The sequence below is a fragment of the Chenopodium quinoa genome, unplaced genomic scaffold (genome assembly GCF_001683475.1).
Source record: "Chenopodium quinoa cultivar QQ74 unplaced genomic scaffold, ASM168347v1, whole genome shotgun sequence".
Lineage (NCBI taxonomy): Eukaryota > Viridiplantae > Streptophyta > Magnoliopsida > Caryophyllales > Amaranthaceae > Chenopodium > Chenopodium quinoa.
This window is the reverse complement of record NW_018745003.1, coordinates 1,219,228-1,237,972: the sequence shown is the minus strand read 5'-3', so window position 1 is coordinate 1,237,972 and position 18,745 is coordinate 1,219,228. Positions and strand designations below refer to the sequence as shown.

General features: G+C 33.2%; 1 protein-coding gene across 2 annotated transcripts; it reads right to left on the bottom strand.

The window, feature by feature from the left end:
- Positions 1 to 676: 676 nt before the first annotated feature.
- Positions 677 to 5,189, bottom strand: LOC110707769. 2 transcript variants are annotated; one of them, XM_021885817.1, is made up of 6 exons: positions 4,617 to 5,189; positions 4,293 to 4,512; positions 4,015 to 4,098; positions 2,234 to 3,901; positions 1,982 to 2,141; positions 677 to 1,706 (listed from the first exon to the last, which is right to left on the bottom strand). In XM_021885817.1, the coding sequence occupies exons 4-6, from the start codon at positions 3,896 to 3,898 to the stop codon at positions 892 to 894; spliced, it is 2,640 nt and encodes an 879-aa protein (XP_021741509.1). In that variant the 5' UTR covers positions 3,899 to 3,901; positions 4,015 to 4,098; positions 4,293 to 4,512; positions 4,617 to 5,189; the 3' UTR covers positions 677 to 891. The 2 variants fall into 2 exon arrangements, with proteins under 2 accessions (XP_021741509.1, XP_021741510.1); XM_021885818.1 differs by having other exon boundaries at positions 1,982 to 2,138; positions 4,293 to 5,188.
- Between the last annotated feature and the right edge of the window lie 13,556 nt (positions 5,190 to 18,745).

Below are 18,745 nucleotides of genomic sequence, written 5' to 3'. Positions count from 1 at the left end.
CACTTGCCATCACTCGCTTTTTTTGAGCTTATATCCATTTATTTGAGTACTGAATGAGATTATCATATAATAAAGCTACATGAAAATTGAGAATTTTGTCATATTGGTGTGTAGTAATTCTTTAAACAAAGATTTTCCTCAATTCTAGTTCTTCAGCTACATAGTGGATTTGTGTCCCTCTAATACTTAAATTGGGCTCTTAGCAGTTAACATTACGTTTCACTGTATAGGCCCACATACATTGAACTAGCCAAGGCCCATTAACTAAGTATAGTCCAATTGTTAAAACCACACAAATCAAGAACATCCACCATATTGGGCCTTGGTTTGTCCTCCCTTTGGCCATATCTACCTAGCTCCTATTCCGTACACCAAAGATGTGACAGTGACACTAATAAACCAACCAGTTACTCCATAGTTTTATTCGATTTATTTTGTTTGAACTTATAAAAACTTATTCCATTCTGAATTTGAACATGTCAAATACTTTGTTTTTTTCTAAAACAAATTTTCGTAATTGTAATACAATAATCTCACCAGAATAACAGAATTTCATATGTTTCATGCTTACTAATGTTCAAATCCAACAACTTCATACCAAGAAATGTTTACTATTTTCTCCTGAAATAAGAACATTAAACAAAGTAATGAAGTATAGGAAATCATTCACTAATTATTTAGGTGGGGTAACCTTAATTTCTTCTCCATCTGAAGGAAATTTTTCTGGAATATGTCACCTGTGTTTGGCCTACCACCTGTTGTATCAACAATATGATGCTTATTTACAAATTTCTAGCATATACCTTCTATTAAATTTCATAAATGCTGCAAAATTAAATTTTTTTTTAAAAAAAAAAAAAAGGAAATAAACATGTAGGATGTAGTACTATACTATAGCATAAAATCTGAAAGAACCTCCTGAATCAAATTGCCTAAGATAAACTTATCAACCTCTCCTATAACTTGTTCAACTTCATTTAGAGTAAACATACTCTTCCAACCAACCTCCCATGTTATGCTCTTGAACTCCAAATCTCGATCTAGTATAACATAGAGATCGTCAAAGGGAAACTCATCATTTATCGGCCTTGAATAGAGTCTTAAGCTCTCAATTCCATTGCATACTTCCTCCAACAGCCGATCCAAGGAGAAATAACTTCGTAATTTTGCTGTGAACATGCGCAGAAGAGGCAGGCATGCTTGTAGGAACTGCGAGCTTTTAAGTTCCAAAAGTTCGTTAGCACAATCTATCAGTAACTGAGCACTTTCTGAATCTTGATCATTGTCATCTATCATGCAAGGAACTGACTCAGGATTGACTTGGATACTGAAAAGCTCCTCAACATGGCTCACAAATAATGAGTTGTTTAGAAGCAAAGCTTTTAGCTTCATTCTAGGAGTAAGACACGGTCTCAAGCCCTTGTTATCTGTTGATTCCACGCCATTTTTGAGGCTTTTAGTTCCTTCTTGATTAGTTTCATGATGAACTGCAATGCCGTTTTCATGGGTAGTAATCAAGGTAACTTCATGAAGAGTACTCTGAGTTTCACCAAGTTGATCCACATTACAATATTCGCTAGTAGACACTGATATTTCAGAATAAGAGCTTTGATTGTCATCATAATGTGAAACATTCTTGTCATTTGGAAGACACGAATATAGGTTTGGGGTATCTAACAGCTTAATCTGACTGTCAATATCATAATCTGCAATCAACATATTTAAACAAAACTAAAAAAGGATTTCTCAATAAACACAGATCTTTCATCACCCACAAACTATCACCAAAGTTTTGAAGTAGTACAATTCAAAAAGCAGTAAACTCTGGATCTGTGTGTATAAATTATCACAGAAGAAAAAGTTTTAACAGCATTATTTGTTTAATTTACGAGTGATGATCATATTGTAAAGTAGAGAAAAAAAAAACTCGAGTGTATCAGAAGACAAATTAATACTTTTAGAAAGGAAGGTGTAAGCTAACCTCTGATCTTAATTTGACACCTTTCTTTGTCATTGTTATCACCAGTAAAACTGTTGACTGCAGGGCAAACAGAAGTGCGGTCACCTGCTGAATCAATATCCTCTTTATAGAAGACAGTGCTTTCCTTCTTTTCACCTTTGCAAATCCTCTTTTCTTCCTGCTGCATCATAAGAAACTCACGTTACTCGTATTTGTGACAGGTTATAAACTGAAAGAGACCAATGATTACAGTTTTCAGCTAGGGGGACTCACTTCTAAGGCTGGTTGTCTGTTCTTTTTCCGTTCTGATGTCCTGCGTTTCCTTTGATCTAACATTGAAGTGGAACTAGTGTTCTGCTGATTAGAAGACTGGTTTTTGGAGATAGATTTTCCATCCTTTTGCCTTGTAATCTTTGCTGTGGAAAACCTTTCTTGATCTCGTGAATTCAACTGATCAATCGATCTTGCATCTTTCTTCTCTTCAACTTTCCTTCTAGTTGGAGTCACCTTCTCAACTTCAGTTGGTTTTTTGACTTCCGTTTGCTTTTTCTGAGGCTTTGGCTTCACATTGATAGAACCTTTAAGCTTAGCAGATGCAACTTTCTTTACGGACTTGGCCTTTTCTTCACAATCAACTCCGGCTACTTCATTCTTCTCACTGTAGTTTACAGCTTCATTTCTGACAAATTCTTGAGCAGATCCTCTACTGCATCTTGGTTTCATGTCTCTCTCTCCCCAAAACTTTGTTTTAAAAGGCTCGTCAAGATCTAGACAGGGATAGCGCATAGGTTTCATGACAACAATAGGCGGTCTTTCATCAACCCAACTATTATTCGAGGAGTAATTTTCAGACTCCGAGGAATGAATTGTCAGGCCATCCACAGAACTATTTTTAAGAAGCCCCTTAAATTTTAATCTCTCAAGTATTTCTTCAACACTTCTTTGTTTCAAACCCACCTCTTGAGCACCAAATTGAGGCCTCTTTGCCCTTGGTGAATCAATTTCGTATGTAGGCTTTGCCAAGTTCAGTAATTTCTCCCTCTCAGCGTGTTTCCTAGGACTTGAAGGGAATGATTCTAACCCCATTAGTCTAACAATCAAATTCAAGTCTTTTCCATTTTTCCTCCGAGAAGCGGTTGATGATGAGACAGAAGAATCAGAGGGAACGAAATTACTCGAATAAACCATCGATGATTGAGTACTCGAACTAGTAGAAGGCAACATATCAGGAGAAGCCATAGACATCTTTCTATGATCATAATGCTCCTCAAATATAGGATTTGATATCATATTTTGCCTAAGAAGACTATCTCTAACAACATTCCTCATCTCATCAACCGATTTCCTTGGATATCCATCTACATGCATTGCAGGCCTCGAATGTCCCCTCACCCCACTAACCATTACATCAAACGCTCCTTCATCGAGTTTTTGCTTCTGCTTTCGCGACAATCCCAACATATAACTCGAAGCTTCCTGCAGCTTCCCAAGCATGACTAAGGATTCTTGAAGATCAAGAGCTCCTCTCAACAAATCTTTGGCAACACTATCATTTTGTTTCTTCTTCAATAACTTGTCATAACTACTACCACTACTACTAGACCAAGAATTGATCACATGATTCAACTTCTCAGTTTCTCTAGATACCTCTAGTAGCTGAAAAGATACCGGGTTTTCGAGTTGAGCCCGTGTGATCCCCCTAACTCCCATCTCCTTTTTATCTCTCTCTTCCTTAATAACAGAATCAACAACTACTACAGATGTGTTTTGATTTCCTTGCTTTCTGTCAGCTTCAACCTTATTACTACTATCTTGCTCCTTTTTTTGAGAATTATTATTGATCTTTGATTTTCTAATCACCCCACATTCAACACCTTTTGGATCATCACATGTTACAAATGATCTATAACTAATTGATCTTCTTTTGTCTTGAGGCATATTCTTCAACCCCACCAACCAATTTTTCAAACCAAAAATATACAAAATTAAGTGAGTAAATTAAATTTCAAAAACCAAAATTCACAAAAATGGAAAAAGAAAAAAGAAAGCCTTACATTTGCAACTTATAATTGAACCCAATTATTCAAAGATTGTCAACATTGATTACACCATTTTAATACTCCTTCACCAACTGTCAACTGAAAAGAAACAGTGATTACCCTCTTAGATGAAAAATGTGCAGCAAAGATTCAATTTAAAATCATAACTTACTACAAAAAACAGAGAAAATTCAGGGAAAATGGGATCTTTAATTTTATTTTTTATTTTTCTTTAAGATAAGAAGCTAAGAAAGGAACTTGTAAGAACTAGCAAGTACTAGAGTAGTAGCTACCTCCACTTGAGTGAGTATTTTCTTTCTTTGCTCTTCACTCTCAATTCTCAACTGCTATCTCTGCATTTTGTTGGGAGAGCTTTCCTCCCAATAAGGGCCCGGCCCAGCTCGAATTTGAATTAGTCGGAATCTAGGAGGCTCTGGATTAGCGAGTGAGGTGCCCTCAAAACTTGCTTTATTTACATTGATCAAACCCAATTCTCTCCTAAATTTTTAGCATCTACCCAAAACCCAAAATTTAGAAATGATGATTAAAAAAAATCAAAATTTAGGCCAAAAAAGAAAAAAGGAAGCAGAGTTTTTAAGTTTTCTGACAATGCTCACCTGCAAAACTATTAGAGAGAGAAATGGTGAATGAGATCCACAGAAGAAGGACTAATAAAAATTATATCGAAATTTGACTTCAAAGGGTGTCTAACAACCAACCCAGAAAATTCAATGAAGATAAATAATAAAAAAAAAATTATAAAAATTATTTAAAAAAATGGAACAGAGAAGTATGGAAGAAGAAGAATAAGAATATGAAGAGTTAGATTTGGTGGGGTTTTTGTCTAGTGAAATTAAATTATTAAATTATAAAGAAAATTAAATGTAGAAGAAAAATAATGTGAGGTTGAAAGAGGGACAAGAAAATCTTTTTAACAATAAAGTTGGGAAAATTAATGAATAATTATTTGAGTATGATTATAAAATAAAGGTAAGGTTGCATATAACTTGTCGTTTGTGGGTCAGGAAACATAAAAAAAATTAAATACTTCGTAGTAGTGAATTAAAAGTTAGATTATGTATGATTAAAACTGTTTGAGAGGGAAATAATTATTCTAGGTTTAGCAAGAATTTGAAGGTATCACACTCAAGAAGTGATTGAAGAAGAAAAAGAGGGGAAGAAAATAAAACAAAAGAGGCTGCAAGGGTGATAACTGACACCCATGCAATTGTACAGAATATGAGGTGAACTAGAGGTTGCTTAAAGTTTAAGCTCATGGCTTTATTGTACTCAAATTTTATCTTTGAGTCGATTGCATTAGCTTATGGACCTTTGTCACGTATCGAAATCTGTGTTTGTCGTGAGTTGACCTAGTGTATTTCAGGCTATGTTTTAGCGGCTGATATGCTCAATCTAATTTTACAGTTTTGAGTTACAAAGTAGTTTTTATTTTAAAAATATGAATGGGTTGAGACGTTGAGTGTATTTTAAGCTCATCACTTGACATTATTATACTCAAGATTTATCAAGAGTTGATTGTTATCAGTTCTGTAGTAAAACCCGTGCAGTCCAAAGCATTAAGATTTCGATTTGCTAAGAGTTTTTAAGACAAGTATAAGAAATATTAGGAAACCCTACATATAAAAGAAAGGTTATTTAGCTTAGTGTATATTTTAGACTATTATAGTCTCTAGTCCATGCTTGGTCCAATTTAACCAAGCTTAAGCTATTTTTTATAAATTATGATAAGGTCGATCAATAATCAAATAAAGTTGCACATACTATATGTAAGTGTTAGATAATGATTGATGTTCCAAATTATTATTATCATATCCTATATAGTGCAACCCCTAGAAACAATTCAAAATTATATGGATTTAATATGGTAATAATTAATAATTAGGGTTGTAGGCTCTACTACACATATAAATCACTTATGGGACATGGGTTATTGGGGTGATAGGTTTCTTTTGCCTAAAATAAAAGTAGATTGTTTAAATTTAAAATACAATATACTAACAATATATCATAATAGGAGTACCTAATTTGCTATTGTAAAAAAAAAAAAGGTAGGAGTACCTGATAAAGTGATAATACATAGGATTGGATAGACAACTTTTTGAATTGAAAGAAAATCAAGAATTCTATTAATCTAATTTTAGTAACTTGATATAATTTTGACAGTTTTGAGTTCTATGCTTCTAAAGCAGTGATTTCTTTCATTAGATACTTGGCAATGTGGTCCATGAGGCTCAACAAATTCTTGGCAGCGTGGTCCATGGGTTAATCTTGGCAGTTTCGAGTCATATAAGAAATATGTAACCAGATTTTGTTGTTAGAATTGACGAAGCCATAATTTCAATTCAAAAAAATTTGTAGCAAAGCTAGTTGTAATAGATCGACTAGTTACTCGTAGCTGTATTTGTAGCAGTAGTTATATAGAAGTACGAGGGTATTTGATAATTGGTGCATGCTCATTGGTTGATTATTTCACTTGACTTGTTTGATCAATAATTCATATTAATTGTGTAAATTGCTTGTTAAAAGCATGACCGGAATATGACTAATATCAACTATATATTGATATTTTTTGTACAAAATAAAGATACTTTATAATAATTAACTAATTATTTATGAAAGGTAATTTATATAGATCAAACAACATCCAACATGCTAAAGTTAGCACAACTAACTTTTCATTTTTGACTAAATTAAAATTCAACTTTTCAACTAAGAACAAAGCCACTTATGAAACATTAATAAAGGCTAGAACCGCTAGATGACATTAAAGTAACTAATGAAAATTTAATACATATAAAATCTAACCTAAACACTAAAATTAAAGTTAGTACATGTTTGAGTACTTTATACTAAAGTTTTATTGTTCTGATACATTTTAACATTATTATATCAATAAATCCTATAAATAATTTATTAGGAGTATCCCATATTAATTAGTGTTACTAGTACTAAGTACTAACGTAATCGGTAATTTTTCAGACAGTAGTTAAAGCATTGCTAGAATTTAAACCTAGGTTAAAAAACAATGGAGTAAATGAATACTGTCACAGGACACTTGCAGTTGTATAACGGTGAGGATTAAATTTTTTACTTATATTTTTGGTGCTTATAATAAATGCATGCAATTTAATTTGGCACCACTTGTAGTACTCTTTTTTCCCGTTGGTGATAATTTGTTAAATAAATGTAGGGTTGAAATTTAATTTTTGAGAGCTTGATAGATAAAGAAGTTGACATTTCAATTTAATTAAAAGTCATTAAATCAAAATATATTGTTGTTGTTTTTATATGTAACTTATACCATTTTTATGGACTGTTTTTTCGTACTTTGCTTCGTGAATACGTTAGAAATCAATAGTACGTACAAATGGGTGTGATGGCTAGTTTTGGACTCACACCTAATTGATTTTTTTTTTTTTTTTTTTGCCAATTGTAAAGTGAAGAATATCATTAATGAATTTTAACTTATAATTCAATAATGTTTCGCTACACTTATGCCAAAGTAGAGGTATATATTCATCGATCGATTTAACAACCGGATAGTATACTGATTATACGTAATAAATTTAAAATAATAATCATATTTTTGACATAGACATGAGTGTATTTATCTCAAAAAAGTACGTACATTATCACATTTACAAATTTTGGCTAGATCTACAAATTTTGTTGACTTATTGGTGTTCAAGTATATTTGTCCTAGCGTACTCTTAGGCAGATGCAAACGTACGTGGTGCATGCAATGTATTTATCTTTCATTTGTCCATTGTATTGAATAAAGCCAATGGAAAATATTCCTATACCAATATAAAATGGAAGTTTTAACAAATTAAACCCCACAAATAAGAGGACCAGATATATATTATCTGATGATAGTTTTCCAACTTTACTACCTTCTCCCTTAAAAAAAAAAAAAAAAAAAAAAAAAAAAAAAAAAAAAAAAAAACTCCGTATTTATTTTGCTATACTCAACTTTTATTTTAATACTTCTCACACCCAATGTATATGTCACACTGATATTATAATCTAAACTAGTGTTGTGAATTAGTCGCAATATACATTTTATTTTTTATTCTCTCCAACTTATTTAAATTAGTTTTAACAAAATAATATAGGAAAAATTGATTCTAATAATCCCACCTTTGGCCGGTTCGCTGTTAATAATCCCATCTTTCGATTATTATTTAATAATCCCACTTTTTTAAGGCATTTTCTATTGTTGGTCGTTTGTGACCGGTAACCTGTACATTGGGTATTTTTTTTAGTGACACATGTCACTACGTGATTAGTCAAAAAATTAAAAAAAAATCTAAAAAAAAAAAAAAAGGAAAAGGCCAGCCGTTAACCCCAACCCACGTCAACCCTCTGGCAGCCTTCCCCCGGAGCGCTAGTCAACCCAACATCTTCCCTAGCGCCGGCCGACCCATCCTCCTCCACCACTCAGGCCGATCCACCACCTCTCCCTATCCCCCGCCGCGACCACCCACATCTCGATCTCAAAATCCTAATTCTCGACAGCATTCCTCCCTCCCTTCCACCACCACCACCAAATGGATCGGATTGTTGTTTTGCATTCTTTGCTCTTTTCTTTTGATTGAATGCATAGCCTCCTTTGCATATTAATAGCAACAATAGAACGGAAAATCCGATCCATTTGGTGGTGGTGGAAGGGAGGGGGGAGGGCTACCGGGGTTAGGGGTTAGAGAAAGATGGGTGGTCGCGGCAGGGGTAAGAGGGGCTGGGTCGGTCGACACGGGGGGAAGAGGCTGGGTTGGCAGGTGCGAGGGAGTGGTCTGGGTCAGCTGGCGCTCCGGGAGAGGCTGCCGGAGGGTTGGGGTAGGTTAGTTATTTTCTTAATTTTTTTTTTTTTGGTTTAAGTTTTTTTATTTAAAAAAAAATATTTTTCACTAATCACAAAGTGACACGTAGACTTTGATAAGGATTGAAGCTAACAATTCTTACTACAAGAAAATAAAGATATGCACAAGAATACAAGATATGTACAAGTAATTGGATAATCTTCTCAAGCTAATAATTATCCTATGCTTATCGTTTATGTAATGCACCGTAACTCAAGGATTGTTAGCTTCAATCCTTATCAGACTTTAACCTATCAAAACCAGTTACCAACAGGTTAAGGACCAATAGAAGAGAATGTCCTATAAAGGTGGGATTATTATATAATAATCAAAAGGTGGGAATATTAATAGCGAACCAGTAAAAGGTGGATATATTAAAATCAATTTTTCCAATAATATCAAGTTAAGTTAAATTAACACAAATCCCTACTCAATTCAAAAAGAACCCAAAGCTCCAATGCAACCTACATTCTTAATTCTTAAATATTTAGTTATAGAGCTTAACATAAATTGAGGAATAGGAACAAGAAATCAAACACTGACTCAATTATGCGTATAGAAATTAAAAAAAAAAAATATTTATATTTAAGAGTCTACTCTCGATTATATATAGTTATTCTTTTACAATCTTAGTACTTCGTATGTAATAGTAAATTGTGTATCATCTCGAAAAATTAATTAATTAATTGGCAAGGAATGAAGACCGAAGACTAATTCACTGATGCAACATATTGTAGCTCATATCGACATGCGTATGAGCATATATATGATATATCCAAGTAGTTGTTTCACACAATACTGTTAGGTGGGCAATAATAATGGGCAATGTAGCAAGAAAATGACTCGATCTAAAATGTGAGAAATAAGGCCGGTGCAACTAGATTTCCTTGCAAAGAAACTTAATTTTCACATCTAAATATCTAATAATATAATAAGCCTAAACACTAAGAAATCCTTTAGTAATGGACCATCAAAATTATGTTGTTTGTACTCATTAATGGGCCTTATAAACGGTTACAAGTTGAATATTGGTTTTATTTATTTTAGTTAAACTAATCTAAACTCTCTCTCTCTCTCTCTCTTTTTTTTTTTTTTTTTTTTTTTTTTTTTTTTTTTTTTTTTTTTTTTTTTTTTGAGGAAAACTAATCTAAACTTTCATAAAACCATTGAATTTGTTTTGTTTGAAATTATTGTGTCTAAAGTACTTATTTCTTAAAATTTATAAGAACTTATATTATCCAATTTGAATCAACAATATGAACTTTTACATTTTGACATAAAGCAAAAATGAGTTTATCTGCATTGAGTAAGATATATGGTCTTTGTCGTTGCAAAAAAAATGTGTAATTATCTTAATTTTTTTTCGGTATTTAGAAAGCCACAAAAACGAGTGATAAAAATCAATTTCGGGATCATATGAAATCTGGAGAGAAGTTTTAACCACTTAAATTATCCCTCACTCTCTGTAATTATCTTAATAATGATGAGTTTTACTTGAAAGTTGCAACTCCCTTAAATTCACTATATAAAGCACACATCACATATTTCAACTTTGTATTTTTACGAAGAATATTATCTAAGAATGTCTTCAATATATTCATATTATATATTTTTCTTCAATAAATTAACAATCCGCTCAAGTTAACTAAACTTAAAATTGTAAATGTCTTGCATCATAATCTATTTTCAAACAGAGAATTGAAGTATGATTTTTGCTGATTTCGCTTTTAATACTGTGGTTAACAATTAGTATAATCATGATCATTATTTCACGGCCGAGAAACATTGTTAGGACAAAGAATTTCCAACCTTATTTCATTTGGTACGTGCTCTTTAAGATGTAGGCACAACAAGCTTAATTAAGTTTCATGCACCGTCACATTTAATTTATGCATGTTTGGTTTGAAATAATTAAAACACTTCTCATTTCATGTTCTAATAATTAGAATCATGGTCGGTTTGAGCGTGTATGTACTTCATCAGTACGTGGATCAAAGATAGAGTAACATGATTACATATTTACATGATAATAGTGTGATTAATGTCACATGCATATATAATAATACATTATCCAATTATAATTAAATTGAATTGTGTACAAAGGAAGGATGTTAGGTGATTTCGTGCTTGTACTATATGAACAAACTTCGACAGTCCAAGTACGTTAGACAATTATAACAAGAATAGAATAATCATGCCAAGGACGATGGTTCGGACCTTCTACGTACATATATCATATCAATATACGAGAAAATTAAATTTATATACATAGTTGAAACTAATTTTAATTTTTTTAATGAATTTATTGATTTAACTTTTTACACTGTCTATGTACTAATGTTAATTTTTTAATATCTATGATTAAGTGATTAATTACGATATATCATTAAAATTTATAAAAAGTTGATTATTTAAAAATATACATTGAGAATACCCCAAGTACAAAAATAAATATAATGACATGTATTAATGTATTATCACATGCATAATTACAGATCGAATAAGGCGATTTCATTCATGCTTGTACTGAACTAACTTCAATAATTTATATTAGAATCACGTAAGAAAAATATAACAATGCAAGAATATATAGAAAATTTATGCTAAGGACGAACTTTACTTACTATTTTTTTTTTTTTTTTTTTTTGAGAAAAGGACGAACTTTACTTTCTACGTATATTATATGCATATAAGAAAAAATAATTTGACTTTGAATTAAGGGGCATAAATATATTTATTTAACAATGTTTTATGAATAAATAAGAAGAGATAACATTATATACACGAGTAGGGAACATGCTAACCAAGAATATCGATCCTGATTTATGCTCCAATTTGTTTGAGTTTAGTTTCTGAGATTGATAATTATTAGCAATTGGCATCTTCTTAATATGTGTCCTTTTTCTCCATGAACCGTGGTAGAGGGCAAGAAACTAAGAGCGAGCTAGGGTACGGTCCATAATTCAAAAAAAAAAAAATGACGTTTTTTTTATATCTCTTCGCCTTATATAGTTTTAAGGATATCGGATTTTCTTCATGTTTTAAAATATATATATATATATATATATATATATATATATATAATTCTTTCAAAATAAAATAATTGTTGCAATTTGACTTTAAAGTTTAGTGTGTCATCATCAAATATATATAATGTTAATAAATATTTTGTAATTTTTAGTGCAAATAGAATTCAAGGGACAAAGTGTTCATAAATCCATAAAACAATTTTTTTTTCAACTATTCCCGACACGACAGAAGAAAAATAAAAAGGATTGCTAAAGGAACAAGTAACCTGTTCACACTAAAGACTTTGCCCGGCTGGGGTAGTCTTATAAGTGTACTTCATAATACTTATATTTATTTTAAATTAATTTGGTGCTAGTTAATATGCATTATGCATGCTTGACTAATTACAATATTTCATGAATCATGAATTCATGATACCTTTAGCTTTTCCCATACGTGCACAAATGATTTTCAATTCACTAATTATTGGCCGGCCATATCAAATTTATACTTATACGAGTACAATGCAAATTCAAGACAAAAATTAATTACGAAGTAATATGAAGACCCCGTCAAAAAAAATTGAAGACAAATGGTTGGTTTGGATTGCGAGTGAGATGGGCTGTCTTATGAAGTCCAATTGACTCGGCAATTTAATTTTGCCGCCCGACTGCGCATTTGGGCCATGCCTGGTCAATGGGTTAGCGCATGTGAACAGATTTGTGCATATTATTGCTTATTTTAACATTTTTTTTTAAAAAAGCAAATAAATTAAAGAGTTCATATTAGACTATTAGTGCAACATCCATTTTTGAACTATGTATTCATATTTTGTTTGAAAGTGTTTTTATATGATATACTCAAATTTTACTTTACACTATTTTGAGTAAGCAAAATTTATTATATTATCCGAAATCCCGATATATCATAATATTTACACTTTACCAATTAGTTGTTGGAGTAATGGTGATTGGGACTACATTTGGTAGAAAGGACCGCGTGTTCGATCCCCCGTAACAACAATTGAAAGGGGACTAGAACCTAACCATCCAGAACTGATCCCCGAATCCGAAATAGCCTAAAAGGTGAACCGGGTGGAACAAAAACAAAAACAAAAAAAAAAAAAAAAAAAAAAAAAAATTACACTTTGACTCATCCTCTTCTACTGTTTTTTTTCTTTTTCTTACACTCTTCCTCAAAGCCCAACTTTTCACTCTCTTTATTACATAACTCAAATTTCATAGTAACAAAAGTCAATAGTAATCTGAATTGCTATTTGACGAAATAAAAATAATCAAGCTGAAAATGTTAATTATCTTCATATCCATACTTTCAAATGTTATTACATCCTTACTCATACTTACCTTCAAACCACAAATTCATACCACCACACAACACCTACACTGCCACCACCACTAATACCCTAGCCATCGTCACCACCATCACACCGCCACATTAATGAACGCATAATTATACAAAATTAAACCGAATTAAGGACGACACATATTGTAACGCCCCGACTTCTCGTAACCTTAATGGGCATTACTGGACCATACATAACTCATCATACATAGCGGAAACAATCATAGTCATAAATAGTCTCATAACATCCTGTGGGTTATGGGCCCACAAATAGACATACTCCTTAATTAGAAACATTCCTTCTAAATAATACAACTTCCAGAAATAATTAATCTATCTCTCGAGAACATTATCCATGATACATAAACCCTTGGGTCTGTTTTGTAATTCCTCAATAATACAAATTCCTTTAATCACTTTGCCTTTGACTAATTTAAGCTCCGTCATCATCATACATCATACCTGTATATATCCATAAAAATAGAAAACACAGAAAACGTAGAAAATTCCAAAAAAAAATGAGTGGAAAACTAAGTAACAATACTCTAGCCCGTAAACAGTTTTTCTTTCAAAATCATCTGAGCACATATCATACATACATATTTGTTTTGAAATAACTTAATATCATTATATTTAAACTTGTGTCGGCAAGAATCATTCCCTTTACTTAGGACCATTGGTAAGTACAGATTTTAGACATAACAGAACTTTCATTCGTGTGGGATTAATTCCCCATTTCATTAACATGCTTTCCTCCACCTGTAACTCACCCATTTACCACGTTCAGTTCATTTTCTAATTCCGACAAAAGTAACATCGTATCATAATAAATCATTTCTGAACAACTTTATACCTCATTTAAATATATAAGCACATTTCATAATCATTCATTCATAACAATATTTCATAATCATCATGATCGTTAAACATTTAACGGAGGGGCAGGACGTCTCCTACTATCGGGGGAGGGGGAGCCATTGCTCCTTACAGGGAAAGCTATTGCTTCTCACAAGAGAAGCCCTCTGCTCCTGACAGGGGAAGCTATTGCTTCTGACAGGGGGAGTTAGTACTCCATATCAGGAATGGACCAGTGCCCTCAGGAAGCCATTGCTCAATCATATCATATTATATTTACAATTTTTTATAAAAGAACATATATCATATCATTTGCACATAACATACTTTTAAATCATAATTTACCAAACATATACGAGCATACACACGGGCACGTACTCATAAGTGCTAGACATAATAATTTCCTCATTCGATCATCCTTAATCATCTCACTTATTCTTCAATAATCATCGTCCGAGCTCTCAACCTCCGTCATTAAACCTTCATTATCATGACTCTCAACCATATCCAGTAATAATAATACTCATTAGTAACTTATTAATTCAAAACCTTTGATAAAACAAGTAATATATCATTATGAGTAAAACAAGCACTACTTAGAAAATAGAATATTACTAGTAGAGAAATAGATTAAAAACATATATATTACTACTATTTATATTAGTAGAGTAAAAGGATTGAAAACTATAATCTCTTTAATAATTTAATTATGAGAGCAACAATAAGACTCATTTTAGAGAATTTATAATACGAAATAAAAAAGTAACATCATTTCTTATGTCAAGTGATTATTTTAGAGAATAAATAACTACAAAAATAGAAAGACATAGGTACTACTCATGTTATCATTGTTAAAGAAAATAAGAGTAAAATTCCAAGTATCAAGTCAACCTCGTAACAAAATTAAAAGTAACAAAGTAAAAAGTCACAAAGTAAACTCACTTTAGTATAATTGAAAGAAAGTAGGTTCATTTCAAGAACTTGGTTTTATAAAATCATTTTTGTCTTGGTAAGAACATATCACGAACATGGAGGAAGAAGAAGATGAGTGGGGTGCAATCAAGGGTCGCGTCGGGGTGACTTGTCAACGGTGAGGAAAGGGGTGGCACGGCCTCAAGTAAGGAGCTGCAGGGTGGCGGTGCTTGTAATAGAGGTGGACGGTCATAGCATTTAATCTATGGAGTAACATGATATTTAAAACTTGAAAGAAAGAAAAGATAAAGATCAAGTTTTTGCTAAAGATTATCATGGATTTTGAGCATCAAATGGTATTAAAGAGGCAAAATTTGACTAAGCTACTTCTTACTTAACCGTGAAGGATAGGAACCAAATGAAGAGGCAAATTTTGTCTTTTTGTGTGAGAAGGGCAATTTTGTCATTCACATTATCGGGTAAAATTATCGATTTTGATGCAAACCTTTAAACATTTACAGAACACTACTTAACCTGAAATACGTTTTAAAATAAAGGGAAATTCTCAATGGCGACCCCCAACTCCTGCTACGCACTAACGGTAATCCCCTTTTTTTACGATTATACAAAATGATACTACTTTTCTTTTTTCTCCTAAAAATGACATTAATGATGGTGTTTTAACATAAAATTAAACCATGGTTGACCAAAATAGTAAAATGACATAAATGCCCCCCTTTTTTTTTTTATCACCAACCCAGTTAGCCCCAACACCAGTCCACCACCACCACCTCTATCTCCACCCCCTTAACTGCCAGCGACTAGGGTTCCCCGTTCCCCCCGCCGGCGACGCTATCCCAGCCCACCGTCACCCAGAACCCCAAACCCCGCCGATGACCCTCCCTCGTTCTTCTCTCTCTCAATCTCAAATCTCTACAACTTTCCCTCTTCATCAATGGTGGTTAACGCGAGGTCGTTGAAGCGAATGTAGCGCCGAGTCATCGCCGAGTTTATGGACTTTCTAGGTTTTCCGGCGCCGGGATCTGGCCACGAAATCGTCGGAGTTACATTTAGGTCTAACATCAAGGTATTTCTAGCACATCACGCGCTTCTTCCTCCGCCGTCTTCTCTCATCCCTCACCTCATGACATGGCAGGTTCTCTTCCGCGTCGGTCGGTGACTCGCCGGAGTCACCGGAAACTTGTCTCCTCCATTCTTTCGCGTCGATGTTGTCGAGGAAAGGGCGGTGAAGAAAGAAGTAGATGGAGGATCGGTGGTCGGGGTTTGGGGTTCTGGGTAATTTGCTGGTTTGGGATGGTCGTCTGTGTTCGGCGGTCTATAGTCCATGTGGTCGTGTAGTTGGGGTCGCCGGCAGTGAAAGGGGAAGGGATATGGCGGTGGCTGGCTGGTGGAGATGGTGGTGTGGATTGATGGTTGTGGTTGTTAATTTTTCTAAATGTTTTTTCTTTTTTTCTTTTAAAAAAAAAAACCTAACCATAGTTAATTTTAATTGACTATTTAATGAAATAAGGTTATTAGTGGGATAAAATTTTAAAATAATGTCATTTTGTATAATCCAAAAAAAAGGGGATTATCGTTGGTGCGTAGCAGAAGTTGGGGGTCGCCGTTGAGAATTTTCCTAAAATAAATTACGGCTATATCACCAAATGCCACTAAGTAATTTCAAAATTCACCAAATGGCATCGAACTTTTCAAAATTCATCAAATGCCACTGAGTTTTAGTATAATATCACCAAATGCCATTTCTGTTAGTTGACCGTCACTGTCCGTTAGTTGACCCCACCACGTGTCACCTTCTGATTGGTCCGTTTTAAAAAAAAAAATAATTAAACAAAAAAATTAAAAAAAAACCAAAAAAAGTAAAAAAAAAAAAAAAAAAAAAAAATCCCAAACAGCCACCCTCCCTTTCCTCCATAACTTCCGACCAACACCACAACAACCACCCCCCTTCCCCTACCCTATCCCGTCGCGACCCCCTAACCCGCGAAACCCCACCCCCCTGAACTTTTCTTTTGTTAATTTTGATTTTTCGATGATTTTAATGTTTGTGGATCTGATGTTGATTTTAATTAATTTGTTTGTGAATTAAGGTTTTCTCATTTTTTTCGTAGTTTTTGTTGGGCTTTTTGGGAGATGAACAAGGAACGACCGCCTGAGTCCTTGAATTAATTCATTTGGGTTGTTAAGGAATTGAAATTTGTTTTCGATTTCGGCAAATTTGATGTCGAATTGTAATTTACCTTATAAGAATTCAATGTGATTTACCTTACCCCTTCCAATTGCTTCATTGAAGCTCACGCTAGGCAAGGTGTGTGGGGTGAGTTTGAGGCTGTGCAAGGGGAGGGGAGGTGGTTTCGGGGCTGGTAAAGGTGGTTCGAAACTAGGCAATTGGGGAGGTGGTTGTGTCAAGGTTAAGGCAGGGGGTTTGCGTGGGTGGTGTGGCTGGGCAAGGAGAGGGAGTACGATTCCGGGAAGTGGAGTATGGTGGCCGGAAGTGCCGGGGAAGGGGAGGAAGAGGGTATTCGTGGTGGTTGTGGGGTGGTGGCAGTGGTGGAGATTGGGAGGTGCTGGTGGTTGTTTTTTTTTTTTTTTTAAATTTTTTAAATTTTTTTTTAATTTTAAAAAACGGATCAATCAAAAGGTGACACGTGGCAAGTGGTGGGGTCAACTAACGGACAATGACGGTCAACTAACGGAAATGACATTTGGTGATATTATACTAAAACTCAGTGGCATTTGATGAATTTTGAAAAGTTCGATGCCATTTGGTGAATTTCGAAATTACTCAGTGGCATTTGGTGAAATAGCCGAATAAATTAATTTCCTTCATGAAAATTAGCTTCCGAAATAGTATAATCTTAAAATAAGATTTAAGACTAAAACATTCATACTTGGTAAAATAGAGATTAAAATTTAATTAAGCTTATAATATACTTTATAGTATAATAAATCATGTTTTAAAATCTCCACTATTACACATATTAGATGCAAAATTATTAATTTTGACTAATTATGAAAATTTGAATTAGATGCAAAACATTAATTTTGACTAATTGACTAATTTTTCGAAATATTTATAAAAAAAAAAAAAAACCGAATTAAAATTTTTTAAAAAAAATAAAATAAAATTGGTGGACATCTGTAGGAGATGTCTCTATTGTGGTAGAGGTAGGGACATCTGCGACAAATGTCTTTACCAATGGAAAAACATATACAACAGATGTCTTTACGAATGGAAGAATAAATATGTGCTATAAAGTTTTTCAATAAAATTTGTAAAAATGTGAAGAAAAAAATCAATCATTTATACCATATCAACCTCGATTCACAAAATCGCTATATTTGTCAATGCTCTTTCGCAAGTTTGATCTTACATTCTTACTTTCTCCTATCAATTCTAAATGTAAGTGTTGGATTAATGCACTATTCATTGACAAATGTTAGGTGATATGTTATTGTGTTATGTATCAAAGTATATAGGAGTAAAAAACACTAGGATTACGTGGTTGAGCATCACTCTTTGATATATGCTACGTTTGATTTATGGATATTGTTTCCGTTCACATATGTCAATTTTAATTTAATTGATAAATTTTATATGTATCACTTTATTTATATTTTATAAACCAAAATCAACGTACATAACCAGGTTATATGATGAGTCGGGACTCGGGAGGAGTGTTGATTTAGTGTTAGTCCATAGTATG